At 54.5% G+C, this 24703-nt stretch overlaps 1 protein-coding gene across 2 annotated transcripts in view; it reads right to left on the reverse strand.

Annotated features, from left to right (window-relative positions):
- Positions 1 to 24703, reverse strand: part of PEPD (peptidase D) — a 112244-nt gene that overhangs the window by 54144 nt on the left and 33397 nt on the right. For both annotated transcript variants that reach the window (XM_051846721.3, XM_089319125.1), the window contains 3 exons: positions 19733 to 19777; positions 6993 to 7068; positions 5790 to 5836 (listed from right to left, as the gene is read on the reverse strand). In XM_051846721.3, the coding sequence (XP_051702681.1) occupies positions 5790 to 5836; positions 6993 to 7068; positions 19733 to 19777 (168 nt within the window). The remainder of the gene's footprint in view (positions 1 to 5789; positions 5837 to 6992; positions 7069 to 19732; positions 19778 to 24703) is intronic.

Here is a 24703-nt window from a genome sequence, read left to right on the forward strand (position 1 = left end):
CTCTCTCTCTCTGCCTCTGCCTCTGCCTCTTTGTAATTCTGCCTTCCAAATAAATAAATAAATCTTTTAGAAAACAAACAAAACAGGGCCCATTTCAGCTGGTGTTGGTCCCCAAAGCTTTGATAGGCCTGCATTGACCAGGCTATGTGTTTGCAGGAAGTCCTTCCTAAATCTGCCCATTACTCAGCTCCTCTCAGAGGCAAATAAGCACTCCATGGTCAAGCCACAGAGATCCACAAGGGGCCCCTTCCCTGATGTCAGGTGAATTGGACAGAGCAGGGCAGGTGGGCACATGGGACCTGCCCTGCCAGTACAGGGTGGCGCAGGAGGAGGTAAACTCTGCTCCAAGTGGGTGTGGCTGGCTTGGCTGCAGGCCATGCTGTCTTCCTGGGGTGCACCAAATAGATGGCAGAGGCCTGTGCCCATCCGCCAGGGCAGTGCTGCCAGGAACCCACAGCAGCCGCCAGGGCCGAGGAGGAGCCCACACACCCAGGCTGATCTCAGCTGGCTGTCCTTTATGAACAGGTCGGGTCACCACTCTCGTCCCTCACCATGACCGGTGGCTGGAGGCTGCATCCGCTAGGCAGGGTGAGGCACTGCCCTGGAGAAGGGACCAGGCTCATGGTAGGATGGGAGGGATCACACCTGTGCCCCAGACCGGAGCACTCTCCAGGGCTGTTGCTAACGTCCAGGCTTGCCCAGGCTGGGACTGGACTGGGTCAGACCCCTGCCCAAGGAACTGGAAACCAGGCATCTCCTGAACCTCTCGGAAGGAAGGAAACACGGACTTCCTGGTGATCTCATCACCATCGAGACGTGGGCGTGACCTGAGAGGGCTCCTGACGCTGGCCAGAGACAGGCAAGGCCGCACACGCCAGCCTCAGGGCACCAGTCAGAGGCGGCTCCTGGCCCTGGGAGTTGGAATGCAGCCCCCGTGCCCCTGGTGGAGAAGCCCCGTCTGTGGGAAGGGGGCACCGCCAAGAGCAGGGGACATGCGCAGGGGTCCGCTGAGCCTGCCCGTGCTCGTGGCGTGACCCATGCTCCGAGGCTCAGCAGCAGTGTGGGGCTGTCCACGGACTCTACCCCGATCATCATCACTGCAGCAGAAGTCGCCAGTCCAGAAAAGCAGAAAAAGAGAAAGACAGAGGCCTGCTTAACGAGACCAGCCAGGGCTGGACAGCCTGCTCCCAGGGCAATGCCCTGACCCAGCACCGCTGGCTGGATGGAGTACATGTGCATGGTGGCGTGTGTGAGCAGTGCGGGCATGTGTGTGGTGGGCAGGTGTGCATATGTGCGGTGGGTATGACGCATGTAACAGGGGGATGTGTGGTGTGTGTGATGGGTGCCATGTCTGGTGTGTAGGGTTATGTGGTATGCACTGGTATGTGGTACATGTGTGGTATATGGTGTGTAGGGGTGTGCGTATATGGTACATAGGGGTGTGGGTGTGAGTGTGTGGTGTGTAGGGGTGTGTGCATGTGTGGTATGTGTGTGACCCTCAAGCTGTGTCTTGCTAACCCAACTCGAATCTGGGCCCAGCGACGACAGAAGAGGCCCAGCTAGGGGAGGACACCACCACCCGTCCCTCCCTTACCTCTAGTTACTTTTTAAACATTTATTTTATTTATTTGAAAGGAAAAGTGAGAGACAGAAAGGGAGAGAGAGAGAGTATCTTCCATCCACTGGTTCATTCCCTAAATGACTACACTGGTCAGGATGGGCCAGGCTAGAGTCAAGAACCTCAAACTCCATCTGGGTCTCCCACATGGGTGCAGGGGCCCAAACACTTGGGCCAACTTCCACTGCTTCCCTGAATACATTAGTAGGAAGCTGGACTGGATTGGAAGTGGAGCAGCCGGGACTTGAACGTGGCATCCCAGGTGGCGGCTTCACCAGCTGCACTGGCCCCACAGAACCTCTGCCTTTCAAATGACTCCCACGACCCCCAGAGAAGCTGTCATCAAAGGGCTCAAAATGCCCCCACCCACAGCCAGGAGAAAAAGAGGCTGCAATTCCAATTCCGGTCCCAGGCTGTCAAAAGCATCAAGTTATTAATCTCCTTGTGGCAAATGTGAACCGGGCCCTGCTTACACAGCCAATTGGGCATGCTCTAAATTAGTGTTCGCAGGTAATTGATTCGGCTGCCAGCTCGTGCCAGCCTGCTACAGGCTGGCTACACCACTCGCGTTAAATAATATGAGGCGGTAAAACAGCCTGCCTGCTCGGGCCTGCAGTGGGCCGCTGCCTGGGCCTCATCTACCCCTACATCAATGTCTCCTTGCTTTGACACAACCTACTACACCTCAGCGGCAGAAGACGATTTTCACTTCCTCTGAAACCTTGCCCATGGGCACAGCACGGAGGAAGCAGTGCCTTCATAAACGCCATCCGCTTGCTTCCTTTTTTTTAAACATTGCCCTCAAGATTTTATGACACATCCTTGATAACAAAACAAAAAGATGAGGCTTGGCACTGGAGCTCCTGGCCAGCAGCTCTCCTGGCTTCCAGCCTTGACACACAGGACATCCTACCCTCCTCGCATGGGGTCTCTGCGGGAAGCTGGGGCTGGCCCGGCTCCCGGGACAAGGGCCAGCAGGTTAGCAGGTTTCAGGGTCGCTGGACGGGCCTGGTGCAATTGCTCACCTTCAGCCCTGGGAGTCAGCGGTCCACGTGGCCTTGCCGGGCAGCCAGCCAGGGGTTTACAGGGCCTTGCCTCCTGAGCCACCAACCAGGGCTCTGGCAGATTCTTATCCCCACCGTGGAGTTACTAAAATTCAGAAGTCCTCAATGGTGTAGGGGATGCAGGAAAACAGCCCAGGAACTTTTCTCTCCCATCCATCCATCTAACAGCCCCAGGCAGAGTTCCCGGCACCAAGACACTATGCAGATAATGAGACATGGCCTTCTAGGCAACAAGACAGGCCACAAAGCAACCCTGGCAGTGACAGAGAATCCTGCGCAAGGCAGAGAGAACAGTCAGCCGGCCTCATGGCTGCAGGTGCCCCAGGGGCTGCGGGACGCCCTGAGACGGGATGACATGCCTCGACAACCGTCTTCCCACCACCTTCAGGGGGTGACACCCCTAACCCTGTCTGTCCTCCTGGAACAGATTCCATCTCTCTTTTGTCATCTCTGCATCCACTTATCTACCAAGTGGTCCATAGCCCCATACCCATCTATCCCTGCCCTAAGCTCTCAGACACCCAGATGTCACAAGGCTTCCCACAGGCCTGAGACACAGGCATTGCCCTCCTTGTGAGCAGCCACAGACAGGCGCAGCACACAGCAGGTGCACAGCGGTGAACACACCTGGCCCGTCCTGCTGAATCCACACCATGCGGCACCCTCCGCAGGGCTGCTCCTGGCCATGAGCTCCCTAGCACTTGGCTGAGGCCCCCAGCTTCAGCCCACCTGGTGCACAGAGGAGGCAGTAACGGGCCTGTCTAGGGTTGGTGGTGCAGGTAGAAGGTTGAGCAGTCTGTAGACCAAGGGAAGCTCTCCCCAGAGCTGAGCCTGGCAAGATACTCCTCCAAACATCAGCCAAATGCAACACGGACACGTTGCTCGGAGCCCAGCTCCAACAAAGCAGTTCTAATAAGATAGCTTCCCAGCAATATGGACTAGATGTTGGTAACAGTACAGAATCACAGCTGTTCTTCAGAAAGGACTTGCGGCTCCGGGACCCCTAGGATAATAAGATCCAAGGATATCCAAGTCCCCTTCTATAATATTTGCATAAAACCTGTGTATAATCTCCTGTACACTTTAACTCATCTCTAGATCGCTTGCAATACCCAACACAACGTGAACGCTGTGCAAACAGATGTCACACTGTATCGTGTAGGGAATGATGACAAGAAAAAAAGTCTGTCCATGTGTGGTGCAGACATGACTTTTTTAATTGGAATATTTCCAATCCATGGTGGGTTGGATCTGCAGGAGTGAGATCCACAGATATGGAGGGCCCGGGGTACCATAAACCTGGAAAATTTGATGTGATAGAGATGTGGTGACCACGGGAAGGAAAAAAAAAAAAAAAAAAAAAAAACTTCATCAACTGAGACACCTATCAGAGTGTTTACTGGTGAAATGACATGCTGTCTGAGGTTGTTTTAAAGTATTCCAGCAAAACAAAAGAACAAAATTAAACCGAAACTCTGATGGGGACTTGAGGGTTCATTATACTATTCTACTCCACCTGAAATTTCCCAGAGAAAGAAAGGGGGGTAGGAACCCTTCCATTACCAGGGGAGGGGGCTGAGAGCTGGGGGAAGCATCCCAGGCCCCGCACAGCTCCGTGCCCTGCACCCGCTACAGCAGGGTCGCCCTCCAGGCTCCAGGCTCCAGGCTCCAGGCCCTGGGCCGCCAGGTGTGGGTGGCTCAGGCCCCTCTCAGGTGCAGGCTGCCAGCCTGCAGCGGACAGTAGGGCTCCACGCCGGGATAAGCTCCTCCTGCTCCAATTTCTTGGTTATTTTTATTTGAGGCATCCGCCATGGGTCACCATGAGTCAACAGTTTCTAGGGCAGTGCCAATCTGAGGGCCCCACTGCCCACCCACATCCTGGAGGTAGCCCCACAGTGCTTGTCCCACTTCACACCCTCAGGGTGTGGAGGCCAGGGGGGAGGGATGCTGGGCATCCCAGACCACAGGCGCTGTTCTGCTGCAGGGTGCACAGCTCAGCACCTGCTCCCCTGCCCCCTGGGCTCATGGGATGGAGGCAGGTGTCTGGTGGCCCTTGCTCCATGCCCTGCCTGGGATGACACAGCAGCAGGTATGGCTGTTTCGACTTCTGACCCCCAGGCTAAGACGAGGGCACCAGTATAGAGGTTCACTCCTGACTCTTTTCAGGCTTGGATCTGGATAAACACAGCCATCCCCGAGCCACAGCAACAGGGAAAGATTGTCCTCACTGCCCATTGCCGATCCCACCTGCCCCGTGGCCCTGTACCCCACGCTGACAATGCGGACAGGCCAGAGGGGCTGGGGGTGCGACAGGCAATCAATTTCCCTGTCCCCGTACTCCCAGAGCTGGGGCTTGGCCCAGGGCAGGCCCTGAGTACAGCAGAGGGTGAACTTGGGCTCTGCGGCAGCAGCCAAGCTCTTACAAGGCCAGGTAGCAAAGGCAAGTCCAAGGTGAGGTACGGAGAACGGCAGCCTCTTTTAGAGGTCCCCTGCCCAGGCTTGCCTACAGCACAGCCACTGCCAGGAGACCCCGGATGGTGGGTGGGAAGGGAGCCATGGGGTGGGCCGGGTCTGACCCCAGGGCTCCCTGGCCCCCTGGCAGCAGTGTGCTGAGGCTGAGCAGTCCCAGGAAGCACCCCAGGTGTGCAGCTCCCTGCAGGCCTAATGGGAGCTGAAGGCTAGCGGAGCCCTCCACCGCACTTTACGAGCCACTTAAGCATCCCTGACCCAGCGGTCCAAGCACAGCAGCCATAATGGCGCTGTTTACACATAAAAATGGCAAGCTGCTCTACTGGCAGCGTTCACGCTTACAATAGCCGCTATTTGGTCAAGTTTCCTGCAAATTGCAGAAACGAAGTCCAAGAGTGGAATGATGGGGCACTAGACCACGCTGAAAAGTAACCAGCGACCATCACCATCCAACACTCAGCCAGGGCCCCGGCGGCGGCCACCGGCAGATCAGTCCCGCCCACCCGCCGTCCCGAAGTCCACTTGTCACCCCCACGTGATCTGCGCCATCGCCGTGGCACCATCATCCGTTACTCGCTCAGCGAACGGACATCACTGCTTTCTGCATTTTAATCTTTACCCAGAGAGACACAGCTTACCTTTCCATCTCATATTCTTTCATTCCCACTTTCACCGCCTTCATTACCTAGAGGATGGATATTAAGCAAAGACATTTGTGTTAAGCAGATAAGTAACACGGCCTTATAAATAATGCAGGGCTTCTTCAAACGAACCCCTTTCTTCACAAAAAGGAAAGAAGAGAAGGAGCGAGCAGCACACACAGGGATGCGAGGATGTGACAAATTGGAACTTTTTAAGGCTCCCAGAGCCACTCTGCTTTATTGAAACCACCACGGAGCACTTGCATTTGGAAGCAGACAAACGCTGAGTGCCGAGCTATGGCGCAGTGGCGGCACGCGGGCCGAGGACAGCAAAGATTTAACTATGGTGTGTGCGGTGAATACTTAATCCCAGGAAAGCCATGATGACTAACACTAAGTGTTTTCCTTTGCTTCCCATCCATAAAACAGAGAAAATTGGGGCAGCCATTCAGATCAGCAGCTAAGACACAGCTTAAGATGCCTGCAACCCACACAGGAGAACCTGGGCTGCAGACCCACTCCTGACTCCAGCTTCCTGCTAATGCAGACCCTGGGAGGCAGTGGTGATGGCTCAAGTATTTGGGTTCCTGCCTGCCACGTGGGAGACTGGATTGTGTCCCTGACTCCCAGCTTTGGCCACGGCCCAGTCCTGGCCATTGCGAGGCATTCGGGAAGTAAAGCAGCAGATGGGAGCTCCCTCCCTCTCCAACTGCCCTGGACAGGAGATTATGCTGCCCACCGGTCACCCTGCCCTGTTTCCTAACGCGAGCCTGTGACTGGCCCATGGTGGGCACTGTGCCCTCCCAGCCACCCTGGCTGTCTCTCAAGATACACACACGGCCTCTCTGGGTCCTGTTCCTCGAGTCTCGTGGCGAAGTTTAGAAGACAACCAGTGAAGATGCTCTCAGGGAACATCAGCAGTAGTAAGTGTGCTTGGACCACAGTTAACGCCAAGACTCAAATGAACTGCGAGCTGCTGAACGCCAGGAAGCAGGCAGGATGTTACGCTGCAGGACTCCCTGACTGGTGTCCACTACTCCCACGTGGGGTGGGGACTGGGCAGGGCCTCAGCGTCCACCAGGAATACCAAAGGCAGCCATCACCACGCAAACTCCCTCCCTCTCCAGCAGCCCTTGGGGACTCCCAGCCGGCGCACACGCGTCAGTGCCGCCCACCCAACCAAGCGGGCGGCCAGCTCACCTCCCGGTGGGCCTCGCTGGAGATCCTGTTGGTGTAGCGCAGGACCTCCAGCTCCATGTCGGTCTTAAACACTCGGCTGCAGAGAGGAGAGAGACAGAGCGGCAAGTCAGTGCAGACCCCTCCGGGGAGCGCTTGGGGCCCAGCATACCCCGCACAGCCCGGGCAGGGCACTGTCTGAGCCTGGCAGTGGCTGCACAGGCCGGGAGGAGGGCCCCCAAGTCTCAGGCATCCAGAGGAAAGCCTTGGGCGCAGGAGCTCAGCAGCTGCCCATCCCGCCCTAAGACCAGCCCCGGCTGGCAGGCTCGGGAAGCCGCTGAGGGTGGCAGAAGCAGCCCGGCCACGGGAGCCACACACCCCCTGTGTCCCCTAGCCTCTGCTTCCTCATCCACAAAAGGGGAATCAAATCCACGTGGCCAGCGTGCTGCACCTTCATCTCAAGTGCTGCCTCTCAGGACCTCACCCTGCCATGTCCACTAAAGAGACTTCTTGACCTCCCCCCCTCCACCCCGACTCATGGGACATCACATGACAGGCCCGTGCCTGAGATGGGGCAGGAAGGAGTCAGGTGCACAGGCCTAGGTGTGGCAGGAGCTGGTCTACAGAGAGACGCCGAGACCAAGGGCCGACAAGAGGAGCTCGACCCAGAACAAACACACGCACAAATCCGGAAGGTAGGATGACCTGCATCATGACTGGCTCAGCCTTTTCAGTAATTCAGCATCACAGGGCTGACAAGAGGGGCAGAGCAGCAAGGAAAGAGATGCAGGTGTATGTGGGGTGGGGGAAGCAGGGCCAGGACCCCCTTGAGATGCCAGGTGGGGTGGAGACTGGGGCAGGGCCTCTCTTGCCCTGTGCCCCCAGGGAATGGAAGGGTCATCACCCTGTGCCTCCAGCAGCCGGCCTCCAGGGGGTGCCCAGCATCCTCACAACAAGCTCTGTCTTGCGCTCAGTCTCATCCCCAGGCCAGACGCACACCGTGGGGCGAAGTCAATGATATTCTTCCTCTGCCCGTTTCAGACGACCAACTCCAGGCTTAGGGCATTTAGATGGCAGTGTGCGCCGGCGCCGCGGCTCACTAGGCTAATCCTCCGCCTCGTGGCGCCGGCACACCAGGTTCTAGTCCCGGTCGGGGCGCTGGATTCTGTCCCGGTTGCCCCTCTTCCAGTCCAGCTCTCTGCTGTGGCCAGGGAGTGCGGTGGAGGATGGCCCAAGTGCTTGGGCCCTGCACCCCATGGGAGACCAGGATAAGTACCTGGCTCCTGCCATCGGATCAGCGCGGTGCGCCAGCCGCAGCACACCAGCCGCGGCGGCCATTGGAGGGTGAACCAACGGCAAAGGAAGACCTTTCTCTGTCTCTCTCTCTCACTGTCCACTCTGCCTTTCAAAAAAAAAAAAAAAAAAAGATGGCAGTGTGCAGAGGTGCCAAGGGCAGGCCTCGGGGACAGACCCCGGGCTCCCGTCTCAGCCCCACCCCTTCCCAGCTGTGTGGCTGGGAACCTTACTTGGTGCCTCGGGTTCCTCATCTGTAAACTGGAGACAGTACCAGTATTTTCCGCATCAGGATTGCTGTGAGAACCGAGACCTGGCATCTCAGAGTGCCGAGGGCAGCTCCTAGCACATGGCCAGTGCTACACAAGGGTCTGTTACGGAAACAGAGTCGAACACAGAGCCCACTGAAGCCAGACAGCTCTTGGCCGTCCCTCGTAGGCTCCCTGCTTCCCACCGCCCATGGACACCACAATCCATAGATGCTCTTGTACCTCTGTGAAATGGCACAGGGGCAGCGTTGTGGCACAGTGGGTTAAGTTGCCGCCTGCGATGCCGGCACCCCATATTGGGGCACAGGTTTGAGTGCTAGCTGCTCTGGCTTCCGATCCAGCTCCCCGCTAATGCACCTGGGGAGGCAGGGGAAGATGGCCTAAGTGCTTGGGCCCCTGCCACCCGCATGGGAGACCTGCATGGAGTTCTGGGCTCCTGGCTCAGACTTGGATGTTGTGGCCAATTGGAGAGTGAATAAAATAAACTGGCGTAGTATTTGCATATCACCTACGGAGATTCTCCTGTATGCTTTAAGTCATCTCTGGATTATTTACAGTACCTGACAGAATACAAATGCCATGTAAATAGTTGTTATAGTGTATGGTTCAGGGAACAGCGGGTCCACCTTCAGGGCAGATGCAACCCTCTTAGGTCTAAGTACATCCTACACCAAGGAAGCCTGAGGTAGACCCTCAGCCAATGAGTCCTAGAGGGTGACGTAGGCTCTGTGACGGCTAGGAGGCCCTCGGCAGGGCACACCCACAGAACAGCACTTCACCCACATGGATTCACGGCAGGGCTGGGCACATGGCAAATTCCAGTGGTGCTCTTTGGAACTTTCTGGAATTGTTACTATTTTCCCCTGCTGTTGGCTGCATCAACATGTATAGAACCTATGAACATAGAGGCCTGACCATATTTCCAAATATCAGGCCCACAAAGCTAAACAGACAAATCTCAGGAACCACACACGGCCTCCCTTCTCCTCCAATTGCCATTTACTGGTGCCTGTTCTGCGCAGGTCCTGTACGTGGCAGTGGATGCTGGCTGCACTGCCCAAACAGCCGCCTGCAGGACTAAAGCCCTTGTCCCACCTGCTGCTGGAAGTGCGGGCAGCCAGCCAGTCCTCTGGGCAACTGCACTCCCCATGGCCACACCCCTGTACTGGCCTCCAAGACCTGACGGAAGGAACAAAGACCCAGCTCCCCTGCATCAACTGGGGACGTCCCTGGGGCCAGTCCAGCTCTAGAGCTCCCACTAGGATCAGCTGAGCTGCCCTCGTGGCTGCATCAGAGCCCAAGCCTGCTCCCTCACTCCATCCCATGCACTGACCCCAAGAGGATGCTTTGGGATACATCCTGCTCACTTATCTCTGGGGCTCAGCTTCCCCAGGAACCCAATCTGGAAAGAGAATTATCATAGCTATTTAACAGATGGGAAAACTAAGACTTGGCTAAAGTAACGTCAAAGGCTGCATGGCTGCTCAGCCACAGACTTCTTTTCTTTGCATTCCATGTAAATATAAAAATACATACTGAGGCAACCTATGAATAAAAGAAAGGAAAAACAGGCCTTAAATGGAGAAAGTCCTTAAGGATGTACCCCAGGCAGAGAGAGAAAGAGAGAGAGAGAGAGCGCGCGCACAAATCAAAGAGAGGATGAGATAATGGGATACTTTCTAAAAAGTGGAGTTGGTCCAAAAGTATAATCAAACTAAAGTTCAGGGGCTGGTGTTGTGGTACAGCAGGTTAAGCTATTGCCTGTAACACCTGCAGCCCACGTCAGAGCGCCAGTTTGAGTCCCAGATGCTCTGTTTCCAATCCAGCTTCCTGTTAACACACCTGGTAAGGCTACAGATGATGGTCCAAGTACAACTACCATCTTGCACAGCTCTGGCCGTTGTGGCCACCTGAGGAGTGAACCAATGGATAGGAGATTTATCCCTCTCTATAATTCTGCCTTTCAAATAAATAAATAAATCTTAAAAAAAATAAAACAGAAAAGAAGATAGAATGTGGGGATAGAAGAAGAATGGGCTAAGCGCCACCCAAAGGAACAAAGACATGTACAAATGCAGAAGGCAGGATGAGCTGCGTGGTAACTGGCTCAGGTTTCTCAGTGAGTCAGCATTGAGGGAGAAGCCCAGTATCACACGCAGCTAAGACTGGGGAGCCATACTGGACACATCAAGGATGCTCTAAGCACTGGGGATATTTCTGCTACTGTGTATTTTCTAACTTCCAACAATGCACATGCGTTGTCTTTGTTTTAATGAGTTTTTTAAATTAAAAACAAAAAGAATACCACACTTCAAGCAGAGAATAAACTAAAATATGGATTTATTTTCTACAACTGATGGTAATTCTTTAAAAAAAATATCTATAGGCTCTTGGTGCTAGGAGCTTCCCTTGGAGGGAGCCCCTGAAACCGTGACATCGAACTCCAAAGAGAAGCAACTGCCACCAGGTTACCTCTCTTAGCTCTGCAGAGACCATGGTCACAGCTACAGAAACAGAAACCTGTTTCTTTTTTTTTTTTTTTTAAAGATTTATTTATTTATTTGAAAGGCAGAGTTATAGAGAGGCAGAGAGAGAGAGAGTATATGTGTGTGAGAGAGAGAAGTCTTCCACCCACTGTTCACTCCCCAAATGGCTGCAATGGCCAGAGCTGCTGGGTTGATCTGAAGCCAGGAGCTTCTTCCAGGTCTCCCACACAGATGCAGGGGTCCAAGGACTTGGGCCATTTTCTATTGCTTTCCCAGACCACAGTAGAGAGCTAGATTGGAAGTGGAGCAACCGGGACTCAAACCATATGGGATGGGCCGGCGCTGCAGCTCACTAGGCTAATCCTCCACCTTGCGGCGCCGGCACACCAGGTTCTAGTCCCGATCGGGGCACCGGATTCTGTCCCGGTTGCCCCTCTTCCAGGCCAGCTCTCTGCTGTGGCCAGGGAGTACAGTGGAGGATGGCCCAAGTGCTTGGGCTCTGCACCCCATGGGAGACCAGGAAAAGCACCTGACTCCTGCCTTCGGATCAGCGCAGCGCGCCGGCCGCAGCGCGCTGGCCACGGCGGCCATTGGAGGGTGAACCAACGGCAAAGGAAGACCTTTCTCTCTGTCTCTCTCTTTCACTGTCCACTCTGTCAAAAAAAAAAAAATAATAATAAAAAACCATATGGGATGCCAGCAATGTAGGCACGGCTTTACCTGCTACACCACAGTGCTGCCCCCCACCCCCAACCTTTTAGAATTAAGTTGGGCCAATATTTTGGTGCAGGGTGGGGAAGCTGCTACCTGTGACACTGGCTTCCCATATGAGTACCAGTTCTAGTCCTGATTGCTCCACTTCTGATCCATCTCCCTGCTGATGCACCTGAGAAAGCAGTGAAAAATGGCCCAAGTACCTGGGCCCCTGCCACCCATGTGGGAGACCCGGATGAAGTTCCTGGCTCCTGGCTTCAGCTTGGCTCAGTCACTACCATTGCAGCCATTTGGGGAGCAAACCAGCAGATGGACAATCTCTCTCTCTCTATCTCTTCATGTCTAACTCTGCCTTTCAAATAAATATTTTTTAAAAAATTAAATTAACCCCCACCCCCAAATATGTCAGATTTACTGACCACATAAACATGGTGGAAATGTTAGGAACCCTGACAGGAAACAGTGAGGAAAGTCCAGAGGTGAAGGCAGTGGGAGGGATGAGCTGTGGAAGGGGCGGTGGCTGTGCCTGCCTCGCAGCCTCAGTTTACCCGTGGGAAAGCAAGACGGTGCAGAACGCTGACTGCGCAAGCAGGTAAAGTGGGATCCAGTGTATGAAGAACCAGAAACAGGCGGTGGGGCTGGGAAGCGTGGGCGGGAGGGCGTGTGACTCTGATCTGGCTCCCGGGAGCGTTCTGTCCCAGGGGACTGTTTGAACCGCACGCACCTGTTGCTTCGAGAGCCTTCATGAAGCGCTGGTGCCCATAACGGCAAATGCCCGCTCATTCACATCGCGTGCACCAGACACCGGGCAGAGTGGAGTGAAGGGACGCGTGCTTCATCGTGAGACTCGGGAAAGAGACACAGAGGCAAGGTGGCAGAACGGCTGCCCCAGGAGGGGGTGCCAGGAGGGGCGCTGGCTCGAGTGGGGACGGGAGCCTGTAACGCTGAGACCTGGAGAGCAAGGCGGAGCAGCCCCAGCTGACCCCTGAACACGAGGTGCCCACTCTGCAGAGGGAGGCCCTCAGGGCTTCCCCTCCAGGGTCAGCCCCGCTTCCCTTTACTAAGGGCGGGGCCCTCCCTCACCAGGCTCCCACCTGCCCACTTTCCCTCTGCAAAGGGAACACCCACAAGCAGCCTGGTGGCAGATCAGCTGCCACCTCTCGGCCCCGAGGGTATGGCTCATCCTCCGTCTGTCCTCGGCCAGGCAGGCAAGGATGCAGGCCTTCAGAGGCAGCGGGCCCTCAGGGACTTCACGGGTGCAGCCAGCCACTGACTCATACCGTCTCCATGACGCCACACAGCTGGGACCGCCAGCTATCTGTCACCATTGCCGCCCAGCACCGAACGCTGGTCCCTGTTCCCTGGAGGGTGAGGTCTGAGCCACGGCAGGGCTCAAATGTACAACTCGGGCTCCTGAGGTCCAAACTCCCCTGCAGGAGCAAGTAGCAGCCACCTGGGCCTCGTCCCCACTGCCACCCTCCACGACGAGTCGGCCTCTCTAGACTCAAAGGCTGTGCCGCCCTGAGTGACAGCACAGGTGGAACCAGGCTGCTGCACCCAGCCCCAGGCCTCTGACCTGACGCCACCCACACTTTCTCCTCGGCAGGTGTCTCCCTCCACCTGGGACCCCGGCCCACGGCCTCAGCCACCATTCTTCCCACTGGTTAGATTCCCTGTGCCCACCCACGCATGGGGTTCAGGCCTTGGCAGCTCTGAGGGTGCTCCAGGCAGAGAGATGGCCCAGTGAGCTCCATGTCACCTGCCTGGGGCCCAGGGTAAGAGAACTCTCATCCCTCTCCATAGCGCTCTGAGGACAAGGACCCGGGCATCACCCAGGATACCTCCTTCTCCTCCGTCCATCGCCTTCCACGTCCCGCCTGTGGCCTGGGGCCGCCATGCAACCTCCTCTGCCTCTCAGACCAGACTCGTCCCTCTCCAGCCCGGCCCAGCCCCCCGGCCCCGGCCCCGGCCCCGGCCCAGCCCCAGCCCCGCCTGCTCTTCCATGGTTGCTCCGTCACTCACAGCTCTAGGAAACACCAAGCAGGCCTCCCCTCACCAGGGCCTTTTAGTGGCCTCCAGGTGTCCTCGGGAGGAAGATAAAACTGCCCCCAGACTCCCAGCCCCCCTGCCCCTGCCCCCCCTTCCCTCTGCAGCCTGGAAACTACTCCTGCCCTTTCACCTCGGCACGCAGCCTCCAGTTCCCATGGAGAACACACCTCCCGCCAGCCCCCAGCCCCCCCACTAAACCCCTTCTCTGTGTCCCAGGAGCGTCTCTGTGAACCCTCACACAGCGATCCCACTGGCAATTTAAGTCCCTTCTACAAGAAAAAGTGGCAATGGGCCCCCGCCCTCCAGGGACCGCGCCTGGCAAGCCAATACTCCCTGGGCATCGCCCCAGAGTTGGAAGACATCTCATGTCCAACAGCACCACCAATAGCCTCATTTCAGGAGCAAAAGCAGGCTCCTCCAGGCCGGCCCAGCCCGGCCCAGCCCAGCCCCAGCCCCAGGCAGCCCAGCCCAGCCCAGCCCTGGCCCAGCCCCAGCCAGCCCCGGCCCAGCCCAGCCCAGCCCGGCCCAGCCCCAGCCAGCCCCAGCCACCAGGTCGACGAGGGATGCTGCTCAGCCTGCGGTGGTGCCGAGGTGGGGGAGTAGCCTCTCCAGGCCTCCGTAGCACGGAGCAGCGCTGCTCCCACAGTGGAAGAGGCAGCCCAGGACTCGGGCCCCCAGGGGCCCACACTCACAGGCACCTGCTCTGCCGACTCCCAGCAGCCTGAGCACCCTCCCTGAGATGAGCGGGAAGAGGCTGTCACGGGCCCAGGGAGAGAGGAGCCCCGGACCCCAGCCACATTCCCTCTGATGACATTTCCAATCATCATTTTCACCCAGGGAGGCCCAGGGACCTATCCCCTTTCTGATTTTACTTTGGGGAAGGTGATGAACTGGGCTTCTAGCTGATTAATCCAGGATGGATTTTTTTTTTTTAAGTCATATTAAAAAAAAAAAAGAGAGAGAGAGAGAGAACCAGGGCAAACTACCCCACCAAGGCAGTGGCTGGCTGGGCTTTGGCCTGGCCCAGTTGAACCCAAGCTTAAGTAGACGTCTGCTGAGTGTCTGTTTAACCAACAATCCATCGGGCACTCTGGACCTGAAGTCTGGCCTGGGCAGCAGGTGGAGAAGGACGCGCCCTCGCCTGGCCCGGTTATCTCCAAGACACAAGCACCAGACACTGCTCCTGAGATCACTGCAGAACACAAGACTCTCCAGCACCCTGCACGGCTTCTCCCCGTCTCGGGAGGAACTCGCCACACCCAATCAGATGAGGCCATCTCTCCTCCAGCCTCTGTGGATGCCGGGCCCCTGCACTGAGGGAGGCTCACGCTCAGCTAGAGGCTGTGTGGGGAGACTGCTGGACAGGCTGGACAGTGCCACCAGAGGACAAAGCCGCCTCCTCCAGGAAGCAACAGGGGCCGTGGCTCAGGACTGGACAGGACGGGGCAAAAGGCAATTCAGCTCTTTGGCCAGAATGAGGATGCGCCTGCCGTGAGCCAGGAGAACATGGTCACAGCCCGGCCTCACGCAGAGACCCCAGGCTCGGGGCTGGACCCGTGAGCATCGCCACACCAGGGGTGGCTACTCTAACAGAAAGGCGGCAACATGAGTGTGGGGAGGTTGACGCAGCTGAGGCTTCCACCCCACTCAGGCCAGAGTCCCCTGCCACTGGCTGGAAATGACAAAAGCTGGACTGGGCACAGAGTTATGAGTGCAATCTTCTTGTTTTCCACTTAAATATTCATGGGTCACAAAACTGCCTCTGGACATTAAACCCAGGATTAAGATATCAATTAGCTGAAGTCTGAACGCTCTGCTGATTAACACAACAACCGGGCAGAATGAAGGGTTTCCAAAGTCAGCGTCTACACCCTAAAGCGCCATTGCGCAGAACACAACTCACAGGAGGGGCCAAGGATCCTCCCTTACTGGGAGACGGCTGGGCCCGGGAGTGGGGAGTTCAATATCACAGGGACCCTGGGACCCAGTGATAAAATCCCAGAACGACAAGAAAGACAGAAGCAATGTGCGGGTTAGGATCACACACGCACAGGAGGTCCTATCACCAAGTCCTCTCAAAGGCCCAGAGCCACGAGGCAAACCAATGGCTTAGGCCAGCCGCGAGCTGAGTGTCCACCTCCACACCCACACCAGGGCCCGGCCGGGCCTTCCCTCTGCGTCTGACACGCCCACATTCCAGCTCCTGCCCTCTGGTGCAGAGGAACTCAAGTTCCCGCTGCCCACGTGGCTTTCTTGTGAACACTAGGTAAAATGCCAACTCCTTAGGAGACAGAGATGGGCATCCCCACCAGAACACTCTGCACGGACACAGGGAGAACCCCGATCGCCATGCACATGCCTGCTCCAGTTTGGGCCGTGCTGCCCAGGACCCAGGCTCCCTGCTTCTGCCCCTAAGCCATCCATGCTTCCTGTCTCCTGTGCACACAGAAACAGGGGAGCAGAAATAGACACGTTACCCGCGGCTTGGTTAATGCATGCGTAATTAACAGTTCTATAACCGGCGGATGACTCAGTTTGACACAGTCTCACTTAAAACCCAGAGAGGCGCGTGGCAGTTGCCGACACACTTGCTCTTCCGTGATGCTTCCAGAGGTACTTAGCCAGAACCCAAGGCACCGCGCCATTAGACGGCATGAAAGCATCGCCTTTTATTCCCTACTCTACCTTCGGATCAATTTAATCATCTGCCAAACAGGAAAGTAGAGCCGCAGCCTAAATGATGGAAGTCAGACGCCTGCTCTTATTAAGTTTCAACTTTTGACCTTCACATTCACACGACGATACCCGGCGCAAGAGAAGAAACGATCGGTTATGATCTCATGTTTGCGGGGAAGAGTATGATTATAGAGGAATTTACAGGAAATCAAAAAGGCGCTGCTTGAGAGAATGGAAAACAATAAAACAGTCACACAAAGGAAATGAATGACGCCCAAACAAAAATCAGAAAGCAAAGCTGCCCGCGCCGGCGGAGTCTGCTCGCTGCCTCCTGGTCGGAAGCGCACGTCCTCCGCCGGGCCGCCAGCCGCCAGCTGGGTGTGCGTGTGCCAAGGAAGCTGCACACCCCTTGCTCCCCACCCCGGCCTCAGCATGACACCCAGGCTGGGGTCTCCAAGCTCCTGGGTGCGTCAGGCAGGCCCCTCCTTCAAGGGTACGGCCCAGGTCATAAGCTCCCTGTGCCTCAGTCTCCTCATCTGTAGCATGGGGCTAACTACAGCACCTAGCTAACAGAACACAAATGAAGCACCTCCTTAAACAAGGTGGCACATGTCAAGGGCTCAGCAGCAGGCAACCGGCAGCACCACCAAGCTGGGTTGGCACTCAACTCCACTCTCATTGCACCCTTGAGTCGTCTGCCCATTTTGCAGAGAAGGAAACCGAGCCCATCGGTGTGCTCCCCACTGCTGTGACAGATACCCAATAGGGTCACTTAGCACCTGTTTTGGAGCGCCAAGAGCACAGTGTGGCCCTGGAGAGGGCCTTCCAGCAGAGAGACTCACAACAGTGGGAGCCCGTGTGCAGGAGCGAGACGTCACCTGGAGCAAAGGAAGCCAGCGCCAGGCTGTTTCCTAACAACGCTCTCGCGAGAACTAAGCAGAATCCCATGAGAACTCCACCGATTCCTTCCAAGGACAGCGTCCCCATGACTTCTGACTTCCCATCAGGCCCCAACACCTCCCAGCACCACCACACAGAGGACCGAGCCTCCAACACAGGAACCCTCAGGGAGCAAATTCAAACCACACCCGAACTACTGCAGAGAGGCTGGGCACGCCTTCCCGTCCACACAGCGAGCCGGACATATCTGTGTCTCCATCGTCAGGAGGAAGCAGCTGAGGCTCAGGAAAGATCAGTGACTTCCAAGGGGAGGCCCGGCTGCAGCCAGAATCCCCACGGGGCCTCACACCTGGTGTCCGCTACTCCCAGCAGCAACGTCCCTCCATGAGGCCCCGGGGAGGGAGGGTGGTGAAAGCACTCAGGACTCGGGGGCCCAAACACCCAATCCTGGGCTGGAATTTAACGTCCTGAAAAAGCCCACCCACCCCTGGACGTGAGGGACCTGCCACCACAGATCTACCCTGGGCACTTCCTTCCGCCACCTGGAGAGGGCGCCAGTCATGACTGCGACGGATCCTCCGCTGGAATCTCAGGCTATTAAAACACACCCCCGAGGCAGTGAGGACGATGTGACATTTCCACAGTAGTCCTACTGCCATCAAATGCCAGATAAGTCCTTTCTGCTGCTCGCTTTAATAAAGTCGGCAGGTGTCCTGATGAACGCAGAATCCGCCTTGGCACCTCGGAAATGTCACTGGGATTCAAGTGCACTTTCCCAAAGTGATGATCTAATGGCTTCCCTCTCAGGAGAGGCTGGGGCTCACAACTCAGCCGTGGTCTCCAAAACACCCAGACCACAAGAGGCCCTGACGGGAAGTCACGTGTGAAGCAGCCCAGGTGGACGTGGGCCATTCTGCACATCTGGGATTTTCTGTTCTGCTGACTGGGGGAGAGAGGGTGCAGTAGGGGCCAGCGTTTGGTACTTTAGCAAAACAAGAAGAGGCAGTCATGAATTTGAAGTCAAAATGGAGCTGGCTGCTGGGCCAGGGCTGGGAGCCCCGAGGGTTGGCACCCACATCTGTTGGCAATCCTCAGATCTCCACCTCTGGCCCAGCCTTCTCGCCCACAGGCACCTGCCTCAAATTCCACACACCCCCAACAAGCCCCTGATCTGCCAGGGCGTCTGCCCCTCCCAGTCAGCCCCGCACCACCCAGCTGCTCAGGACAAAAACCCAGACGGTTCCTCCCGGCTTCTCTCCTGACTGCAGCTTTACCTCTCAAACCCGTCACGCCGCCGCCCCTGCCTCGCTACCTGGACCCCGCCGCAGCCTCCCAAACAGCAACCCGCTCCCACACTCGCCTACAGCTGAGTCTCCAGTCTGAGGCCAGATGAGTTTTGAAAATGCAAACTTGATCTTTACCCTTCTTTTGCTTATACCTTTCAAGGGTTTCCTGCTAAAGGGAGACCCAGTTCTCTCAGGACAAACAGGGCTGGCCGAGCCACTGCCCTCCCCTGACCGCACTCAGACTTCACTTCCCTGGCTCCGCGGCGGCCAGGCAAGGCCACCCTTTCCCTTGTCTCCAGGGAGGGGTGGTCCCTCAGACTGGACGACCCTTGCCTTTTCCCCACCCCTGCCTTTGGTCAATTCCCGCTCATCCTTTGGTCCCAGCGTTCCTAAGCTCTGAGACTGGGGGAGTTGGATCTCCCGGCTGGATGGGGACACGTGACCATGTGGATTTAGGGTCAGGCGGGAGAAGTCTGCACATCTGCCATGCGGTGGCAAGGGGCCTTGCCTCTCTTCAACGTCCACAGGAAGCGCAGCTGGAAATCAAGGAGCAACTTGATGGCTTGGGAAGAAAACCGGTGCCACATCGCAGCTGGAGGCCACGTCCAGGGCACACAGAGGCCACAGCCAACCTGTTAGGCTGACCCTGCAGCTACCAAACAGAAGTTGGCTGTGTAGTAGGTAAGGCCCTCCAGCCTCAACAAGGGAAAAAGGGAGGTAACAACAACAACAACAAAAGCAAGTACACCAGGATGCCACACCTGTCAGGACACCTGCAAGACCGCTTTTCTGGCCAGGGGACCAGGTGGGATGTTTACTTTTACCCTTGTCATTATCCACCTTCCATCTGATTAAAAAGATTCAAGAAAATTGCAAGAGAACTGTAACTGATATTTGAGTAATTCATGTTCTTTGGGGGAAAAAACCAACCAATAACAAAAATCAAACAAAAGAGAAGAGGCTGAGGGGGAAAGTCTTGTGGACAGTCTTCCTGGGCATGCTAGGATGGGCTGGGTGGGAATAGTGGGGAGTCCCTCCCCCCAATGAGCTGAGCACCACGAACAGCCTGGGTGGCCATAGGCTATACTCACCACTCAACGATCTCTGGGTGAAGAATGGTGTTGTTGACATTGAACCTGTAGACAGAGAATAAGACATCAGTTCGCCAGCCTATCCCACCTCGGTAAGAAACACCTCACTCAAACACACACAGCAGAACCACGGGAGGGCCCCAAGCGTTCACCCCCCACTCCCTGACCTGCAGAAGGTGCTGCTCGCCTCCCTCAGGAGACCCGACAGCCCAGGACCAGAAGCCGGCTGCGTAGTGGGGAAGGTCCTCTGGCCGCAACAAGGGAAGAAGGGAGGTAACATAACAAAACCAAGTACACCAGGACACCACACCTGTCGGAACACCTGCATGACCATGTTTCTGGCCAGGGGAAGCCAGCAGGACAGGTGCAGCCAGCTGGACAGCAAACTGCTGGGCTGCAGCATCAGCCCCTCTGACAGGTATACCAACGTAGGTATAATAGGAGTACCAAAGAGACAGGAGAGAGAGAAAGGGGCAGAACATTGCCAATTTGATGAAAATCATTAATCTACATATACATAAAAATCAATCAACTCCAAGCAGGAGACAGAGTCTCTTGAAAAGCAGAAAAAGAAAGACAACTCATCACATGCCAAGGAGCCTCGGTAAGATTAACAGCTGACTTCTCATCAGAAATGGAGACCAGTAGGCCGGCGCCAAGGCTCAGTAGGCTAATCCTCCGCCTTGCAGCGCCGGCACACCGGGTTCTAGTTCCGGGCGGGGCACCGGATTCTGTCCCAGTTGCCCCTCTTCCAGGCCAGCTCTCTGCTGTGGCCCGGGAGTACAGTGGAGGATGGCCCAGGTGCTTGGGCCCTGCACCCCATGGGAGACCAGGAGAAGCACCTGGCTCTTGCCTTCGGATAGGCGCGATGCACCGGCTGCAGCGCACCGGCCGCGGCGGCCATTTGAGAGTGAACCAACGGCAAAGGAAGATCTTTCTCTCTGTCTCTCTCTCTCACTATCCACTCTGCCTGTCAAAAAAAAAAAAAAAAAAAAGAAAGAAAGAAAAAAGAAAAAAAAAATAAATGGAGACCAGCATGCAATGGGAGGACACAGTCAAACTGGAAGTAAAAAATAAGGTCGACCACGAATTCTACATGAAGTATAGCTATGCTTCAGAAGTGAAAGAGAACTAAAACGCTGTGGATAAGTAAAATCTGAGAGAATTCACTGTTAGCACACCTACGCTCAGAAATGCTACAGGGACTCCTTCAGACTGAGAGGAAGGGCTCTGCGAACTAATCTGCACCCACCTGAAGGGAAGGGGTGCTAGTAAAGGCAATCACACAAGAAAATACATGGGTACATGGGCTCAGGTCTCAGCTCTGCTTCTGATTCGGCTTCCTGTAAATGCGCCTCCTGGGAGGCAGCAGGTGATGGCTCAAGTACTTGGGTCCCTGCGCCCATGTGAGAGACCCAGGATTGAGTTCCTGGCTCCTGACTTCAGCCTGGCCCATTCCTGGCTGTTGCAGGCATCTGGGGAGTGAACCAGTGGAAGGAAGATAGCTCTCTCGTTCAACTAAATCAATAAATCTTTGTCTTTCAAATAAATAAAAATTTTAAAATAAATATTTATGGCCTTGGATTAGGCAATGATTTCTTAGCTATGACACCTAAAGACAAGCAATGAAAGAAAAATATGTAAGCCAGATTTCATCAAAATTAAAGACTTGGGCTGGTGCTGTGGTATAGAAGGTCAGGCCTCTGCCTTCAGTGCCTGCATCCCATATGGGCACCGGTTTGAGTCCCAGCTGCTCCACTTCTGATCCAGCTCCCCGCTAATGCACCTGGGAAAGCAGCAGAGAACGGCCTAGGTGCTTGGGCCTCTGCACCCATGTGGGAGACCTGGAAGAAGCTCCTGGCTCCTGGCTTCAGCCTGGCCCAGCTCAGGCCATTGCAGCCATTTGGGGAGTGAACCAGCAGATGGAAAGTCTCTCTCTTTCCCTCTCTCTCTGTAACTCTGCCTTTCAAATAAAAAATAAATAAAATAAAGATTTTTCTGTATCAAGAAGGTAAAAAGACAACTCACACATGGAGAAAATTTTTGTAAGTCACGGAAATCTAGTACCTGAAATATGTAACCTAGTAACTGAAGAATAAAAAGGCTAATAACCCAATTAGGAAATGGGCAAATGATCTGACTAGAAACTTCTCCAAAGAAGATAATCACTGGCCAAACAGCACAGGGAAAGATGCTCAACATCAGACTTCAGCAGAAAAACCACAATGAGATATTACTTCACAGCCACTTGGATAGCTGTAATAAAACAGGCAGATAATAACAAGTATTGGGGATGATGTAGAGGAATTAGACCTGTAGGCAATGTGTACAGATGCAACTTTTTGAGAATAGTTTAGCAGTTCTTCAAAAAGGTTAAAGAGTTACCACATGACCCAGGGATTCCACTCCCAGGTGTGTACCCAAGAGAACTGAAAGCAACTGTCCACACAAAGACATCTACATTAATGTTTGTAGCAGCAACATTTGTAACTGCCAAAAGGAGGAAGCAACTCAAATGTCAATCAGTTGATGAAGGGCCCACTAAAATGAGGTATATAGACATAGAAAAGAATATTTCAGCCATAAAAAAATGAGCCAAGCACTGATTCATGCTATAACCTGGATGAACTCTGAAAACATGCTAAGGGGGTTGGCACTGAGACACGGCAGGTGTCAGTGGGGATGCCAGTGTTCCATTTCAGAGTACCAGTTCAAGTCCCAGCTTCCCTGCTTCCAGTCCAGCTTCCTAGTAATGTGCCTGGGAGGACAGCCGATGACGGCCCAAGCACTTGGATTCTTGCCACCCATGGGAGAGACTCAGATGGAGTTCCTGGTTCCTGGCTTTGGCCTGGTCCAGCCCCAGCTGTTGCAGCCATTTCAGGAGTGAATCAATATATGGAAGACCTCTCTCTTTCTGTCTCTTCCTCTCTCTGTCACTCTGCATTTCAAATAAATAAATACATCTTAAAAAAAAAAAAAAAGTGGAGTCGGTGCATTGGCATAGTAGACTAGCCCTCTGCCTAAGGTGCTGGCATCCCATATGGGTACTGTTTTGTGTCCCAGCTACTCCTCTTCCAATCCAGCTCTCTGCTGTGGCCTGGGAAAGCAGTAGTAGATGGCCCAAGTCCTTGGGCCCCTGCACCCACATGGGAGACCCGGAAGAAGCCCCTGGCTCCTGGCTTTGAGTCTGCCCAGCTCTGCCTGTTGCAGCCATTTGGGGAGTAAAACACTGGATGAAAGACCTTTCTCTCTGTCTCTTCCTCTCTCTGACTGTAACTCTACCTCTCAAATAAGTAAATAAAATCTTTAAAAAATAACAACCCACCATGGTAGGGGCCAGCACAGTGGTGCAGTGGGGTTAAGCCGAGACATCGGCAGCCCATATGAGCTCCAGTTAGAGTCCTGGATGCTCCACTTCCAATCCAGCTCCCAGCTAATGCGCCTGGCAAAGCACCAGAAAATGGCTCAAATGCTTGGGTCCCTGCCACCCATGTGGGAGACCCAGATGGAGTTCAAGGCCCATGGCTTCAGCCTGACTCAGCCCTGGCTGCTGCAACCGTTTGGGAAGTGAACCAATGGACAGAAGATCGATCTCTCTCTCTCTCTGTGTGTGTGCGTGTGTGTGTGTGTGTCTCTTTCTCCCTCTCTCTTCTTTTCCCTCTGCCTTTCAAATAAATAAAATAATCTTAAAAAAAAAAAAAAAAAGAAAGAAACATGCTAAGTAAAAGAAGCCAGACAAGAGACCACCTCTTGAATGACTCCACTTACATAAACTGTCAGAGCACACAAATCCAGAGACGGCAGCTGGATTGCTAGTTGCAGGGATCAGGGGAATGCAGACCGAGTGTAAATGAGTACCAGTCTCCTAGAACTGATGGCAGTGACAGCTGCACCACTCTGTAAATACACAGAAACTACTCAATTAACTGCATGTTTTAAACGGGCGAATTGTAAGGTGTGTGCAGGACATCCCAATAAAACAATTGTTAAAAAGTACTGAACTATACATACAAGGAATTTCGCTGTATATAAATTTTATGTCAAATAAAGCTGATTTCTTAAAATTGACAGAACAGAGAGAAACAGATAACCACACGCAGAGTCTGAGATCTGCACATACCTCTCTCTTGCAGTGCTAAGGACAAGCAAACAGAAATCAGGAAAGATGTGGAAGATATGAACAATACAAGTAACCACTCTGACTCAAATGACAGACAGAATGTGACAGCCAACGTGTGCAGAGTGTATACCCTCCTCAACCGTACAGGAAACCGGCAACGTAATGAGCCTACGCTTATGTTTCAACACATTCCAGTGTGTTCAGATTCAGAGACTGTCCACTGATCACAACAGAATTAAACTAGCAATCAGTAACAGGAGCTACAAAAGCAGACTGTTTCGAAACTAAGTAACAGGCTTCTGTGCAGACCCACTGTCCAAATATAAAAATCACAACGAACTTAGAAAAAGAAACATTACCTACAAAATGAAGCCAAAGCAGAGATTAGAGGAAAATGTCTAGCTCTCAACCTGATCTAGTAGGAAAGAACACTGAAATCAACAGTCTGGCTGCCATCCCAAGAATGCCACTTTCTTCTTCCTCAAGAAGATGGAGGAAAAATAAATAAAACCTACAAAAATTAGGAGGAAAAGTAAAAGGGCAGAAATCAATGAAATAAAAAGCAAACATTAAGAAAAATCCACGAGGCCTGTGCTGTGGTGCAGCAGGTAAAGCCACTGTCTGCAATGCTGGCATCCCATAGGGCGCTCGTCCAAGTACCAGCTGCTCCACTTCTGATCTCTCTCTCTGCTATGGCCTGGGAAAGCAGAAGATGGCCCAAGTCCTTGGGCCCCTGCACCCACATGAGAGACCTGGAGGAAGCTCCTGGCTTCAGATTGGCACAGCTCCAGCTGTTGTGGCCATCTGGGGAGTGAATCAGCAGATGGAAGACCTCTCTCTCTCTCTCTCTC

The sequence above is a fragment of the Oryctolagus cuniculus genome, chromosome 18, assembly GCF_051225735.1.
Source record: "Oryctolagus cuniculus isolate XC-2025 breed Fujian yellow rabbit chromosome 18, ASM5122573v1, whole genome shotgun sequence".
NCBI classification, from domain to species: Eukaryota; Metazoa; Chordata; class Mammalia; order Lagomorpha; family Leporidae; genus Oryctolagus; species Oryctolagus cuniculus.